This window comes from Ambystoma mexicanum, chromosome 13 (genome assembly GCF_040938575.1).
Source record: "Ambystoma mexicanum isolate Mex_15411 chromosome 13, UKY_AmexF1_1, whole genome shotgun sequence".
NCBI classification, from domain to species: Eukaryota; Metazoa; Chordata; class Amphibia; order Caudata; family Ambystomatidae; genus Ambystoma; species Ambystoma mexicanum.
The window spans coordinates 185,925,759-185,942,128 of NC_090938.1; the positions used below are offsets into that span (position 1 = coordinate 185,925,759).

The following is a 16,370-nucleotide window of genomic DNA, read 5'->3' on the forward strand; positions in this document are numbered from 1 at the left end:
TTATGTGAATATTAGAAAAAGGACCATTTTGCAAGCCCTAAAAGGTACGGATTTGCGACAATATGGGCCAGCACTGTGTTTTTTATTAATGGCACAGACGAAACTTACGGCGTGGGCCTTCTTGTTGTTTTTGAAGGCTGCCATATTTTATAGAAGGGGATTTGTAAGAGGATAAGTTGTTACTTTTTCTAGTGAATTCTTTGGTTTATTGTTAATTTTTCTTTGGAATTTATTCAAAGTATCACATTGATTGTTCCTCTTAAATATGCACCAATGGAATATGTTTTAGCTCTGATTTTTATATATGTATATGTTTGGTAAATATTTGTATTCGAATAAACATTCACAACAACAAGTAAACTGTAACATTGCCATTTCCCAAATTTGGAGTGGCGAGCAAAATTATTGTTTACTTTTTAAAATTCCCTTTAAAAATGATTTAATAAACACTTTTGAACCATGTACAGTAGTGATACATTTCAAAGGAATAACCAACACATCGAACATTTTGCCTCAGACACTTCCAAATTTTGCCTCCTTGTAGTACCTACTGTAATGAATTAGTGTCTATGGAGTGATTTTTGTTTATTTTTTGTAATTTTTTTTTCTATCCAAACCTAGACTACGATCTTGCCCCAACAAATGAGGTATCCATGCAAAATATGGTAGACATGGGTTCACCGGTGTGGATATGTATGGCCGGACCAAATACATACATACATACATACATACATACATACATACGTACGTAGTATGTACATACGTTCAGATTTATATATAATGATAATCAAGGTTTTTAATGCAACTTTATTTCATGCTTCTATTTTAAGGAAACATTGTGGCAATGGGTGAAGCGTACCCAAGTATCTCAAAAGCAAAAAATGCAGAGCTTCGTCTCCGGTGGTGTCAACTCGTTCTGAAAAATAACCATGAGCCGCATTTCAGCAAAGTGAAGGACTTTCTGCACAGCCAGGTTTGTGGAAGCCTTTTGTACACACTGGCAAGAAATGTTAAAAAGAATGCTGATGAAGCATGGGGAAATATCAACAGAATGGCATAACAAACTTGTTCAGCCTCTCTCATTGCTGAACTAGATGACCACTACTGAAATAAAAATCTTTTCTTTGTGTCTACATTTTGTGCATTTGAGTGCAACACACTCATAGTATCTAGCGCACCAGTGTGACGCAGTGAGAACAATAGAAGACTTAAGACTTGTAACCGGGTGTAACAAATTATGTTTATTAATTAGATTACACAGGAAGGGTTGGAGTAAGGATAACTCGACATGAATAAGTCTACTTAATAGTGTGATGTTTCACAACCAACAAAACACGTGCAACGCATTTTTATAAATTTTCAGTCTAGGGACCGTGGCCCTAAGTCCCAAATCTCTCTCTCATGCCCGTGCTCTCTCCTCTCTAATCTTACCTCCTCCCCCCTTGGGTATCTGTAGTTGCTAGGTTACATAGGTTCTGCTGGCCGCACAAGTATCCCTCCCCCACAGAGACCCTGCATCCAAGCCTTAGCTTTAAGGAAAAAAGAGGACCTGGTGAAATTAATAATAAACGCAAATACCTTCATTTTAATTGGGCACTCCAAGTCATAAGGAGAAATGATCTGTTACTTTTTCCAGTTCACTACTATGCCCCAACTTCCTTTTGGTCATATATGCACCTGCAAACCTCCTGTTTAGCTTGGAGGCAATAAAACTTCTCATTACCTCGAGAAGCAGTTCCATTCCCCTCCTGGATAGCGGTTGCCAAGGTAAAACGCTTTAGAAAAGATGCTTTTGCACTACCTGCCTAAGATCGCAACCTCCATTACCTCACTTCGCCTGCAATATCCCTCCCCAATTTAAAACTATGTAGTAGCTTTTTTTTGCGAGAATACATGTTTGAGAATCAAGTTGTATCGGAAATCCGAAAATTGAATTGCCAATAACCTTTGACTCTCATGACGGATTTAGCTGATATTTATTTTGCAAACCAAAGATTTGCCATCCCCACACTGGATATTTTGAGAAAGATTTGTTAAACGATAAAGCAAAGTTGTTAAGAAAGCACCAAAAAGAAACGCTATTTCCCCATACAGAAATAATACACCTTTCTGACCAGCGTACAGCAAAAACCGTTGGACGGAATTTGACCAGGTACAAAACAACTTGAGCACGAATCGATTTATGTGAGCAGTCTGGGGTTCTTCCATCCAATAGGTAAATATTTGACAGAGAAGGGGGTGCTTTATTGATTTTAAGAGCTATATTGATGCTTTGCAGCAGAGGGTTTTTTTTGTTCGATGCAAGAGCTATTTGTGAATTTTTTTGAAATATTCGGGGTTATTGGAAAAAAATATTTTTGGTGGAAAAATGATGCAATGGCATTGCAGGAAGGAGGAAAGGGTGCACCATGTGAAATTGGGAGGTTGTGGGTGGGTGGGGAAGCTGGTGTAAAACCTGGAGGGGGTATCTATACTCCTGCTCTCTATATGGCAGAGTAGAAGCACAGAGCACCCCAGCCAAGATTCTCTATTTGGTAACGTTGGACGAGCAATCAAGGCTTAAGCTCTCAGGAGGTGATGCAGGCTGGTTCTTAATCCGTCTCTAAACCAATAGTGTTCACACCATTAGTACTAATTTTTATTTGTTTAGTATTTGTGTGTCCAAGACTAGCCTTTAATTTGGCTACAGCTTATATATTGGGCATTTGCACCTTGATTCATTGTCTGCTGACTCCTTTTATGGTAAAACTCCTGTATTTTTTATGTATTTTTTTATGTATAGAGGTTATTTTTAAAAATTGGTGCCAATGTAGTCCCCATGCACCCACAAAGGAATGTCCACACAGTGTTAGTGAAAACACACTTCTTTATATAAATAAGGCTTTGATAAGGTACACCTACAATAACACACTTTGTGCTCGGGCAATTCTAAAATTTTAAATATATACAGTCCCTATGTGGTACCACAATTACGTTTTAGATTCCATAAACATTTATCAGCTGTAGGCAGTTTTAAAATGGCATACAAATCAATTAATAAAGTGAACCAACAATAGACTTGAGGAGGTAAACAATTTGGTTAAACAATTGGCAGAATACTGATCCCCTACCAACTAGACACAATTCTGTGTGAGGATTCCCCCCACCTGGGAAACCTGTAAGGAAGATAATAAACAAGCCCAGTCCATATATTGATTTAGCAGCGTCTTATTTCCTTCTATAAAGTTCTACCACCCCAATGTACGTGGTTTAGCAGAGTTCGATGTTAGGTCGTTGACGGATTCTTCTTGAGTGAACTTCCGTTAAGGGAGGAGCCACGGATAGTCGAGATACCTCTAAGAAAAGGTGAACAAAGGCGTCGAGGCAGCAGCTTCGGTCCTGGTGGTGCTTGTCGACGATCGGTTGTGGATGTCCTGCGAAGATGAGGCATGCGGTGCTCCTCAACAACGATAGTTTGTTGCCGCAAAGAGTCAATGAAGAACTTCGGCCCAGCAAGGGCGTCGGGTCGTCGGCGTCTTTGTGGTCTTCGGTTGGCGGGAAACCCACCGGCAGATTCTCCTCGGTACGTCAGGTTGCCGGTGATGAGCAAGGGAGTCCTTGATTCAAAGTGTTCTTAGGTAATGGAGTGTTATGGCTGCGGTCGGCAGCAGCACAGCGTCAAGCAGTCCCCGCTTCTGGGCAACAGTTTCGATGGGCCTCCAGCGGTTACCTCGATCCTCCGAACCCTGGTCTATGACAGTGGATGGAATGTCCAGGCACTTCTCTTCAGTTTCCTCGGCGGTCCCTGTCTCTGGTCGACAGTCTTTCGAAGGCTGACTTCCAGGGAGCCTTGGTGAAGGTTAGCTGGTGCACGATGGTCCCTCGTAGCTCGGGAAGAGGTCTCCTAGCCAGGTCCTCTCTTGGATCAGTTTCTTGAAGGGACAGCAGCTTTCAGATTGCATCGCAGGGAAACAGAAGTTAACCTTCTTCCGGCTTGACTTTGAGGGTAAGCATCAAGTTTCGACTTCAGCTTCTGAACAATTTCCATCAGTGAGAGGTCCCCAGATATACTGTTGGTCTTTCATTCACTCTGCTGGGTCACACTTAGGCAACCAATCATTCAGAAGGGCATTCATACAGGCAGGCAGGCAGCCAATCAGGCTCACAGTACATTCAGGCCATTCTTCTCCATCCAGACACGCACAACAAGGAATGTGGATTGGGACAAGCACTCTGCCATTCAGCACTCCACGCTGCATTCATACCAGTTTTGGGCAGGGCTGTCTCAGTATTTGTTTCACATACCAGAAACCAGACACCCAAAACAAGAAGTACATATTGGTCACACACTCCATTCACCCAGGTCCCACCCCACAGGCATACCCACAACATGCAGCAATTGGGAAGACTCCAGCCATTCTGGCCTGGACATCCCCACAATACCATATATGGAACTTCCACCCAACAGCCAGTCTGGGGAAGGGACAGAGTCAGGTCTTCCCGGGACTTGGAAAACAAGGTAAGAGGCAATAGAAAGCAAGAGGTCACAGGGGCCATCTTGCCTTTTATCAGGAATCGACTGATTCCAATGGCAGGGCCTGGGCATCCCAAAATGGAGGATACTCGGAGCACCTGTCAAAGTTAGCATGGAGCTGCCACCAGCTAGTACCCTGCTCTGTGGGCCACACACAGGTGCCCAAAAACATGCACTAGGAGTACAGGGTTGTACCCCCACCCATGGGTGCCATATGGGTATCCCAAGGGTCTGTTCACCAAACCAAAAATCAGGAAGAGCTGCACTGCCAGGAGTCCCACATGGACTCCTGTGGAGGAAATAACACAGAACACACATGATAAAAGGACTACAGGACAAGGACATGGGGGCCCTGCCCCTCCAATGCATTTCCAGCATCACAGCTGGGGAGCAACTTTCAGAGCTCAAATGTTTTTGCATATTCAGGGGTGTTTTTGCATATTTGGGGTTATAGTACTGGTGCCAGTTTGTTTGGAATAAATGAGTTTTGCAGTCAGTGGACCTGATTGGACAACTGCTGGGGTGTGTATGTAGGCCAGACCTGTCATTGGCTAGTGGGAGCAGCTGCTCTTACCTGGCTTTTAGGATGAGAAGACAACCCCAGCAGCCACTTTAGAGAGATCCCGGAAGAAACTAAAGTAGCCAGACTTGCTAGCAGACTGTGGACCTGTTGGAAGAAGGCTTGGCAACCAACTTCTGGTGCTGCCCAGGTAGATCCCTGTCTTGTGGAAGATTTCCAGCAGTCCTGCGAAGGAACTGCGACCCTTGGTGTGGAGGGATCATCCATTGTCGACGTCAGCTCAGAGTCCCTAAATTAGGGTTGATTCTCTGTGGACCTTTAGTACCAATACTAATCTGTACCTTTCTTTTCAGGGATTTGATATCCTACACCCATAATTGTAAATGCATCTAATTTGTAGTATTGTGTGGTAATATTACCTGTTAGTAGTCGTTTTTCACTGTGTTATTTGGCCATAAGTATTTTTATACCTGTTTGTCCAAGTGTGTTCCCTTCTCATTGTGTACCCCTTACACGCTCACCACCTATTGAGACTTGGGCTAGACCACTCTCCTTGCTACCTTGAACTGGTTTGGCTACAGCTCCCCAGAGTTGTCCCTGTCACAATATAGGTTGGCTTTCTATACATCTGTCCACCAGGCTAGAGTATACAAAATCAGTCCTAACACAGTCCAGCTTCCTCTTTTTCTCCTTAGCTGAAAATGGTTCTTCTACTTTGGGGAGCAGTGGCTGTACAATCATTACTGTGCGCCTCCACAGCATGCTTAGGGTTATTCCTTTTGGCCCTCTTGCCCAGCTCGTCACCAGTGTTGTAAAACAAACTTCTCCAATAAAGACGCATCAGGACAGATGACTCCTGACTCCATGGGAAAGGGTACATTGCTTTATTTCATTAGTTGCAGGTTTGTGATGAATCCAATGGAGTCCTCACTGTTCTCCCACCAGTGACCTCCTCCCATGTGGCCAGGGGACGGCAGCCGCTACCTGATCCTTGTTGTCGGTTATTTGAGGAAGGATCACATGGGAGGAGACGACCTCCGGAGAGAAGTCATGAAATAGCCCCACATGAAACCACCTTTAGTATTAAACAAAATATTAACCATTTACGTTTCCCATTAGGGGAAGATGTCTGGGCGTTCCCTGACCACGGAAAGCAGTACCTTACCTACCGGAGCCTGAAATGAAGCGGGTGTTCTGAAGGGAAGCCATGACACACCGGAACGAAGAGAAAGCAGTCATGAGAAGAAAGCAGGCGTGCACCTTTGCATTTTTCCCGCGAACCAGCATGAAAACACCAGAAAGAGCTGATGAGTCAACCCATGTAGAGTGGGGTTCCCAGGGCATACCGGCAAGCATGCCAAACAAGAATAATAGTAAACGGAACGGAAGAAGGAGAGAAAGCAAAGAGACTAATTGTGAAGCGAGAAAGTGGATTGCAAACAAGACCCCATCAGTATGTGAATGTAAGGAATGAAAATGAAATGCAAAACCTGTATCAGGTAATATATCAAGAGGATATATTAAACAACATAGGGAAAGTGCAACTGTGGAAGTGAAGAGAAACATCATGTGAATACAAGAAGCCCAGGCAGGAGAGTATACCAGTTAATTTGCCTTTTCACCTTGTAGTTTAATATATCATAATAGAACTTTGGACACAAGGACCGTTTTGGTTTTGACATCCTGACACACACCAAACCTTAGTTCTGGTTTTAGGTAGGGTGAGAGAGGCCTTTCCCAACCCTTTTATTTTCAATAAGTCTTTAACCAAAAGCATGGCTAACTTGTATACGAGTTTCATTCCTGGTTTATCACAATGTTCCAGCTACTCTTGTAAGTTGATAGCCAGGGCACACCCACTGGCCATCCTCGGGTATCTCAGCTCTGGTCTCAACTGACACTTGTAAGAACAACATGTTATGATTCATCTAAAAGTTCCTTGAGCTGTCACTCACCCACACTCTGAATATTTCCCCATTCCCCCACCGTATTTAATATTTTTTATGTATCTTAATTGTTTCTCATCCCTTGTGGGTGCTTTGAAACAGCATTTACTTCCTGTATAAGCCCCTAACAAGCGAACAATAAAATAAATAAATAAACAATAGTAATGCCCAGCAGGAGTGTTAGGGAGAGTTATCAGTGCTATGCCTAATCCCATCTCCAAGTGAGACCCCCAGCACTTTCTGCTGGACTTCTGGACCGGTTTCTTGTTCTCAAAATAGGGGGAGCCCCCCCTCTCATTAATTCATTATTTCTTTTTCCGATCATGGGAAACCCTGTTCATTGTATTTTACTTTACTTTATGGAGTCATGCTTTCCTCCATACTTTAAAGGCATCTGTGTTTCATTTTTTGCAGCAAACATCACTTTGTCTCAGTGTTGCTGGGAGCCCTTTGGGATCTCCTTTTTATATTCAAGGTTAGGATACTTTTTTGTCCTTCTTAGCTTTTCCTTTTGAGAGACAGGCACATCCCACTCTATGTGAAATGCTGAGGGGTTACCTAGTATCCCCTTTCTCGCAGCCTCTGTAACATTTCTCTTACAGTAACAACCCTATAGTTCTGGCCGGTGGCAGTCGACGTGTTCTGCCGACTTTTGTGCTATTTTTGCTCGCCGGCTGTCTTCACAGCTTTGGTTATTCACAGAAGAGACACCTTGATTTCAACATGGTGGCTTCTTTCTATTTTCACCATTTCTTGTGTGGTTATTCTTTCTTGGTTCTTCTTCTACCATCCTGTAAGGGAAAGGCCCCGATTTGGAGTTTTTCTTTAGCGGGAACCCTTTGTGTATCCTGCTGAGGCTACAGTGTGTCTGCAGCATGTGAGGATCCCGGAACTCATCGATCCTTTGTCTTCTGGTGTGTCTGAAAACAACCAATTCCCACTGGGGGTGGGGCTGGCTGTCCTAATTTGATAGCCACCCGCCCTGAATTTGCAGAGGATTAGTGTGAAATGCTAAATAAAAGGTGAGGTTCCTGCAGCAGAAGGCAAGTCGACCCCTGGAACAGAAGATCCGAAGAAGACAATGACCAGGGACACATGTAGCCCCTTCCAGTAACTGCAAAGAGACCACCCCGGTCCTAACTCCGTTTTTGAATCGACAGAGGATCTTCGAAGATGACGACTCCTTCTTTTTGGCTGTTAGGATCAACAAGCCATAGGATGACCTGCAGAACAAGCCATCACCCAACGTGCTGTGTCCTTCCTAGGACGCAAACCGCCAATGCCAGGGGTCTCCTGACCCAATTCCAGTGGTATGGTAGGTATGGTATGGTATGGTATGGTTTGTTTATAAACTGCCTATATACAGGCAAGTGTTTCAAAGTGCTCAAGGAGGGTGGGAACAGTTGTAAAAAGAGTTGCTCAGAGCCTTTGCTTGACATTCTGAGGCGATAATAGGTTGCACAGGTAGAGTAAGTGCGTATAATACATATAAAGTTGAGACACAGAAAATAGGCCTGACAGCGATTCTGCAGTTTTACCAGTGCAATTGAGGGATGAAGACCAGGGACAACAGACCATCTTCAGGCACAATGCATTCGGATCGTGCAAGTGCACAGATGGTCACAGAGAGGGCGAGGTCCAAGTGCACCCGGTCCGTGGAGACTGGGGTAGGTACACAGAGAGCCACTCTCTTAGGTTATTTCTTAAGTGCAATGAAGGTGGGTGCCGTGTAGGGCCCTGAGGCAAGTGCGAGAGAGGACTGGCGGGGGTTCCCGGGACCTGTGAGACTGAGGTACCCCAAGCGGCCAGTCAGCAAGCTGTAAGGAAGAGGAAAAAGACTGGGAAAGAGCAGAGGGCTAGGTTAGCAGAGTACAGCGAGAGAGAGAAGGAAGAGGAGAAGAGGAAGGTCTTGAGGAGTTTCCGGAATTTAAGAATATCAGGCTCAAGACGGAGGGCGGCAGGGAGGCTCTTCCAGGCCAATCACAACCGTACTTTTTCTTCTTAAAATCTTCGATAAAGCTGCCCATCTCCAGATTTAAGCTTACCTGGAGATTAACAACCTATTAGGCACTTGCCAATCAGGCTTCAGACCTAGACATGGGACAGAGACTGCCCTTATCGACCTGAAGAATCAACTAGACGACCGGAAAGACAAAGGAGAAGCCTCCATTCTTCTCCTTCTGTACTTATGCACCGCGTTTGACCTGGTCGACCACAATGTCTTGTGCGACCACCTTAAAACAGCCGCCCACTTATCCAAGGAAGCCACCACATGGAGTCGGCTCACCTTCCTCTGCAGCTGACCCAGTACCGATTACATGCAGAGTACCACAGGGTTCTTGTATCTCTCCAACCCTGTATAATATATTTACCAAGCCCCTGTTCGACATGCTTGACAATTTGGGTGTCTCATATACCAACTATACCGATGACACCCAGATTCTCATCCCCATCCAAGTAGACTATGACAAAGATGTGGCCATGATTAATGAACTCTACTTAATTATACAAACGTGGATGGCCACCCACGGTTTATGCTTCAATGATGAAAAGACTGAGCTCTTAATCGTTGGGTCTCCTAACAGACTGACCAAACTCTCTCTCCGATCTAACACCATCATCATTGATGGAAATGAGATCAATGTCTCGAAGGAAGTAAAGACCTTAGGTTCCTACAAATGAACACCACAGCCTCTGCTACTAGCTATATGTGTAAAGTGATCCATGCATGCACACCTTTCCTGTCTACGGAAAGCTGCATTACAATTGCGAGGGCTCTAATCCTCTCCAAGTTGGACTACTGCAATGCCCTATATTTGGGCACCAGTAAATACAATACCAACAAACTCCAGACACTCCAAAACAACGCCTTGAAATCCGCTCTAGGCATCCCCAAAACTCAGCGTATCTCCCACGTGAGCCGCTCCACCAACTGGCTCTCTATAAACGACTGAATCAAGCTCAAATCTCTTAACCTTACGCACAAATGTCTCTCCAACAAGGCTCCCCTTTACCTCATTGATAGGTCGTTCTGAAGTATGTTTTGTAAATCTATCAGAAAGGCGCAATACAACAGCATTAGAATACCCAATTTCAGACTCAAACAAAAACAGGAGGCTCTAGCTTTCCAGTCTTGGCAGCGCAATTATGGAACCCTATCCCTGATTCCTTAAGAGCTACATCTCCCTTCCTCTCTTTTATGATTAACATTAAGAGGTGGTTGCATTCCCAAGACCTGTGACCACATGAGTCCTTGCACCAAATCTTGCACATCATGTCAAAGTAAGAAATGTAATTAATGTAAATATGTACATTTCTGTTACAAGTTTTATTTGTATGTATATGTAATTTATGTCCTTGTCATCTGTAACTATGAAACATGTAATGCGCCCAGATGTCTATGGGCTTGGTGCGCTCTATAAATGAATAAACAATACAATACAATACAATACAATGACCCCAAGATGTTTAGCCTCGCAGTTGGGTGTGGGCGCACAGGCAAGGGAGGCCAGCCAGAGTGAAAGTGGGAGCAGGGGTCCCAATGTGAACAATCTGTCTTACTGGCGTTGAGGCAGAGGTCGTTTGCAGCACACCATGACTGAATAGCGGACCGACAGTCGGATATGAGCATGGAGGAGGAGACTGTTGAGGGTAGCCTTGAAAGATAGTGTGTCGTCCGCATAGTACTGGAAGTTAGAGGTGAAAGTGGCAATTCCACATGCCAAGGCAGCCATATAGACGTTGAAGAATCAGGGGGATAGGTTAGATCCCTGGAGAACGCCACAGGTTGAGAGAGCGATAGTCATTTGAAAAGCTCAGAGTTCCACCTGGGATGGGCGGTCGGTGAGAAAGGAGGTTAACCACGCCAGAGCCTGACCTGTGATTCCTAGGGTGTCAGAGACGTGCAATCAGGATATTGTGGTTGACTGTATCAAAGGCAGAGGAGAGGTCAAGGAGAATGAGGACAGATGGGGTGTTGTTTGAGAGCAGGTCTTCACGGGTGCTCAGGAGAGCAGTTTCTGTGCCTCTGGATGCTCTAAAGCCAGACTGATGGTCGTGGAAGCAACCAATAGATTTAGTGTGGAGGGTCAGCTGAGAGATCGCCAACTCCTCCAGGAGTTTGCCCAGGAAAGGAGTGATATAGATAGGGCGGTAGTTTGCCGAGAGGAGGGGTCGGCGGAGGATTTCTTGAGCAGAGGGTGCACAAAGGAGTGTTTAAGAGCAGTTGGGGAAAATTCCAGTGGACAATTGGAGATTGCAGAGATCCGCCAAGGCTGGGGCGAGGCAGTCAATATTGTCCTTAATGGTTTTGGAGGGGCAGGGGTCCACCTGTTTGGATGAAGCCTTCATAGACCAGACTTGTCTAGAGACCTCATCAGGTGTGACATGTGAGAGAGAAGTGAGGGAGAGTGGAGGAGGGGCCAAGGGCGGCTTTGGTGTTGGTGTGTGCTGTGGTGTGGAAGAGAGGGAGGAAAGGATGTCTTGGGTTTTTGTGGTGAAATGGGATGAAGCCTTCATAGACCAGACTTGTCTAGAGACCTCATCAGGTGTGACATGTGAGAGAGAAGTGAGGGAAAGTGGAGGAGGGGCCAAGGGCGGCTTTGGTGTTGGTGTGTGCTGTGGTGTGGAAGAGAGGGAGGAAAGGATGTCTTGGGTTTTTGTGGTGAAATGTGCAGCCAGGGCCGAGCAAAGGTCCTGGGTGGGTGTGATAGAAGAAGAGGCTGCTGTAGGAATGGCCAGTTCCTTACAGACTTAGAATAGTTTGGTCATGTGGCTTGATGCCGCGGAGATGCAGGCTAGAATATTTATTTTATTTATTTATTTATTTTTGGAGCTAATGCAGAATCGGTATTGCCATTGAAGGAGGCGGCAGGCCTGTTTGTCTGGTAGTTCGCCTGACAAATTCCATTTCCGCTCAACTTCCCTCTGTTTGCGTTTAAGGACGGCTAGATCGGAGTCATACCAAGAGTTGCACTTTTTGAAAGGTTTCAGCTTCAGTCGGACCCTCATGAGGGGCAAGAGTGTCGAGAGTGTTGGAGATGGAAAGATTGAGTGCATCGTCTTCCTGTGAACTAATCATCCCAGAACTTTGGTGATCTCCAGTTGGACCTCCAGAAACAAGATCCCCCTCCTCAAAGTCACCTCACCAGAGTGCAGGACTGAAGAGTGGAGGCAGTAAACGTTCATCCGGGGTCCCTGTACAAAGGCCCAAAAACTGCAGACCGACGTGGGAGTATGAAGATTTCCGTGCTGAGAATGCTTTCTCTCGACTGTTGCTGCAACATCCCTTCCCGAGTCCCTCCTTTTGCCACCACGCCCAAGGAACACAATACCGGGTCCACCGCTTTTGCACCGAGAAAGAATCGAGCTGCACCCCCACCTCAAAGAACTACGAATCCAAAAACGCAATCTGGAGGCATTGACCTTCAGCTGAGAATAAAAACTTGCCAACTTTGCGAACAAATACAAGAAAGAAATCATCCAAACCAAAAAAATACATTCAATGAATCAGTAAAGCAAACTCCAATTCTATAGAACTCTTTTCCATCCTCCGGGAAATGGAAAACCCTATTGCTCCCACGGACAATGTCCCCAAGGACAAACAATGGTGCACTAGCATCCAAAATGCATTAGCAAATAAAATAATAACCTTACAATCCAAAATTGCAAAGAAAGCCACCTTGAGTTCCACAGGAACTCGCACCACCCCTCTGACAGATACCCCAAGTACAGATGTACCAAGTAGCTGCAAACCTTTCAGGTTTACCAACATCTCCGTACTGGAAACCGAAAAGGTTATCTCATCTCTAAAACCATCAAACTGCCAGGGTGACAGTTGCCCGGCACAAGTAATCAAGGACGCAGCACCCTCCATCTCTAAGCTAATTAATGACTCCTTTAGATCAAGTACTGTGCCCACTAACCTTAAAGAATCATGGGTACCGGCTCTCCTCAAAAAACATACCCTTGACCCAGCTATCCCTACCAATTATAGGCCCATTACCACGGTCCCATTCCTCCTTAAAATCATTGACAGAGTAGCCTACCTCCAGATCCAAAACTACCTGGAGACGAACCAACTACTAGGATCACGCCAATCTGTATTCAGACCACAACACGGTACTGAAACGGCCTTAATTGACCTCAAGACACAAAGCGACGAGTTGAAGGATAAAGGTAAAACAACTATGCTCCTCCTCCTTGACTCATCGGCGGCGTTCGACCTGGTTGACCATGCAGTTTTATGCAAGCATCTAGCGTCTGCCACCCATTTCTCAAGTGAAGCCATAGCCTCGGTACAATCCTTCCTAGCCAACCGCACGATGTGTTCTCCCCCCCTAGCTTCAGCAGACCCAATTCAAATCACCTGTGGTGTCCCACAAGGTTCATGTGTCTCCCCTACAATGTATAACATCTTTACTAAGCCACTCTTCGACAAACTTGACAGACTGGGGTTAACTTATACTAATTACGTGGACGACACGCAGATCCTCATACCTCTATCTGGCAACTTTGTCGCAGACTCAGCTCTAGTAAATAAGATTTACCTCCTCAATCAGGCTTGGATGGCCTCTCACGGCCTCTGCCTGAATGACGATAAAACAGAGATACTGATCTTGGGTTCCGACTCTAACCTCAAAAAACTCAGCCCCAGCTACACGGCCTTTAATATAGATGGTAATGTAATCAAGGTGGTAACTGAGGTTAAAACACTAGGTTTCTACCTTGATTCCACACTATCTCTCAAAAAACAAGTCAACTCCTTGTTCATCTACAGCCTATACCTGCAAATTAATAGGGGCCTGTAGACCCTACCTCTCCAAAACTAACTGTATCACACTAGCCAACGCATTAATAATGTCTAAACTAAATTACTATAACGCCTTATATGCAGGTGTCAATAAAACTGTCATAAACAAAATGCACATACTGCAGAACAATGCTCTTAGAGCAGCCTTAGATATACCCCGAAGAGAGCACATTTCCAATATCAGCAAAGACCACCACTGGTTAAAAATTAGTGACAAAATTCTTCTCAATGCACTATCTATCAGTTACAAAGTACTGAACAACACAGCACCACCATATATCTCGGCTAGATTAATTAGAAAATCCCCCAGGCACCACACTTGAGCCTCTAACCATCTTCTACTCAAAACTCCCAGATTCAGACTCACAAAATAGGGCGGTGCTAGTTTCCCTATTAGAGCTGATCGTGCCTGGAATGCACTCCCGACTGCATTAAGAGATGATCAGCCCTACTCTAGTTTCAGAAGTAAAGTGAAAAGTTGGCTCTGGACTAATGACACCCCCTAACCGTCCCCTTGCTTTAGACTCTGGATTTCTGCATGTAAATATCCTGAAACCTGTACTATCCTGAAATCTGTTTTTATTGACTATCTTGATTCCCCCTGTGTGATGTGAGGCATTGACAGCTTGCATATTTGTACTGTAAATATTGCAAGAACATGTAATGCATCCATTGTATGTAACCAAAATAATAAACTAAACTATCTTCATCACTCCTCAGGTACTGTGGGACTCTGGGTAGTACTTGCCTCAAGCCAATTTGTCACTGAATCTGGTGTTTGGGTGTTCACCCATACCGTTCGTCCATGCATAAATCTTTTGGGGGCCTTTAGGGAGCCCTTTCCAAGGTCCCCGATTACTTTCTGACCAACAATAGCATTCTACTTATAATCACTGTATTGTTTGTAACTTTACCTTGTCTGCTGCTGTGTCTTACCTGCATTCCTCCAAACTGACTTTTTAAGAACTCACAACTAGTTGGGGATGGACTGCTCCAACTGTCGCCATTGTAAAGTATTATAAGCCTAAGAACGTATTGAACTGCTATTGCTGGCGCTGGATAACTTTTTTTATTTCTACAACAGAACATTTTTTGAGTGACTAACAACTGAATTTACTCCCCATTGGACTGTGCTTATAACCTGTACATTTCATTGCTATTGGTTGACTCACCTGAAGAATAAAGATTTTCCATAATATCTTAGTAGAAAGTCTTAATTCTATTAAAGACACAGAGGCAAGCATTATGCGTCTTTCTTTATTCAAACTCATAAAGAAAGCTCAGCAGCAAGATATTTTTTGGGTACCTGAGCGCAGCAGGTAATATACATAAAGAAGGTACACTTAAAAATGTATAATAAAACAATACATAATGAAAAACATAATAAAGACATTATACCATGCCTATTAGTCTCTGGGGGAAAAACGAGAACTCCATTTCCCAGGGGACTTCACTTAAAATTCATTCAGAGGTTACTAACATGTGATATTAGTGCTTCAATAGGTATGAAAGTCTCCTCATTAACAGTACTGAATATGATGTAACTTCCTCTTTCGAGGCTGCAAACTTGGCTGTCCATAGATTGGTAAGTAGAGTAACTGTAGCCATCTCATAGAAACAAACAAGGTTGAGCTGTATGTTAGGTGGACTTGTCTACAGGCGCTGTCACGAAATAGATAAAAAACAAAAATTACTTCATGCGTATGACAACCATAGTTCCCTTTGTAGGGTGGGAGAGCAAATCATTGAGTTATCCAAAAAACATATGCAAATTCCAAATCACCCATAATTCACAGCAAAGTACATGATTTCTGTCAAGCGTGTCATGCGCTGCTATCTCTTTCTCTTGCCGGGTGGAATAATGCTTGCTGCCGTGTCTTTAATAGAATTAAGACTTTCTAGTAAGATATTATGGAAAATCTTTATTCTATGTCAAGACCGGAGGCTCACATTATGCTTGTTTAAAGCTTACTTACCTACCACGATAGATGCTGGCTGCTCTACCGGTTTCAGGTAGCATTGCTTAAATACTGATTCGCTTGACCAGTCCGCCATCCTCATGATGTCCTCTAGGCGGACTCCAGCTTTAAAGGCTTTGGAAGCCATGGCTCCTCAAGGAGTGGGCCCTGAAGTGCAGGGTATCTATTCCTGCATGAGTTAGTCCAACGCACCTAGCATGCTAAAGTTGGAGCAGAAACTGCCTTGTGCGGTCTACGTAGAGCTATCAATAGCTGCCCATTAGGAGAGGTCCTAAGCGGGGCTGTCATTTCTTCGTAAACCTTCAAGCATTTAACCAAGCAAAGCTTGAGTTGGTCTCTAAACGCGGGGTAAGAAATCACCATAGAGTTGCTTTTCGTCCTTCTGTGTATATGGAACAGGATACCATCAAGAGAAAAGGTCCTGCCTGCTGCTAGATTGAGAGCTCTGACGTCAGAGACTCTTCTGCAAGAGACCAGAAAAAGATTTAACACTTTGTTAACGTCCCATAGCTTGTCGTAGTGGGACGGAGGCGGGACTGTAAGTCTGATGCCCTTGAGTAATCTGCAAACAATGTCATGCTCTCCTTCTGGAACCCCTTTA

General features: G+C 44.5%; 1 protein-coding gene across 2 annotated transcripts in view; it reads left to right on the top strand.

The window, feature by feature from the left end:
• The window catches only part of RNPEP (arginyl aminopeptidase), a 183,711-nt gene that overhangs the window by 149,173 nt on the left and 18,168 nt on the right, over positions 1–16,370 (top strand). For both annotated transcript variants that reach the window (XM_069633582.1, XM_069633583.1), the window contains exon 10: positions 831–973. In XM_069633582.1, coding sequence (XP_069489683.1) covers positions 831–973 — 143 coding nt within the window. The remainder of the gene's footprint in view (positions 1–830; positions 974–16,370) is intronic.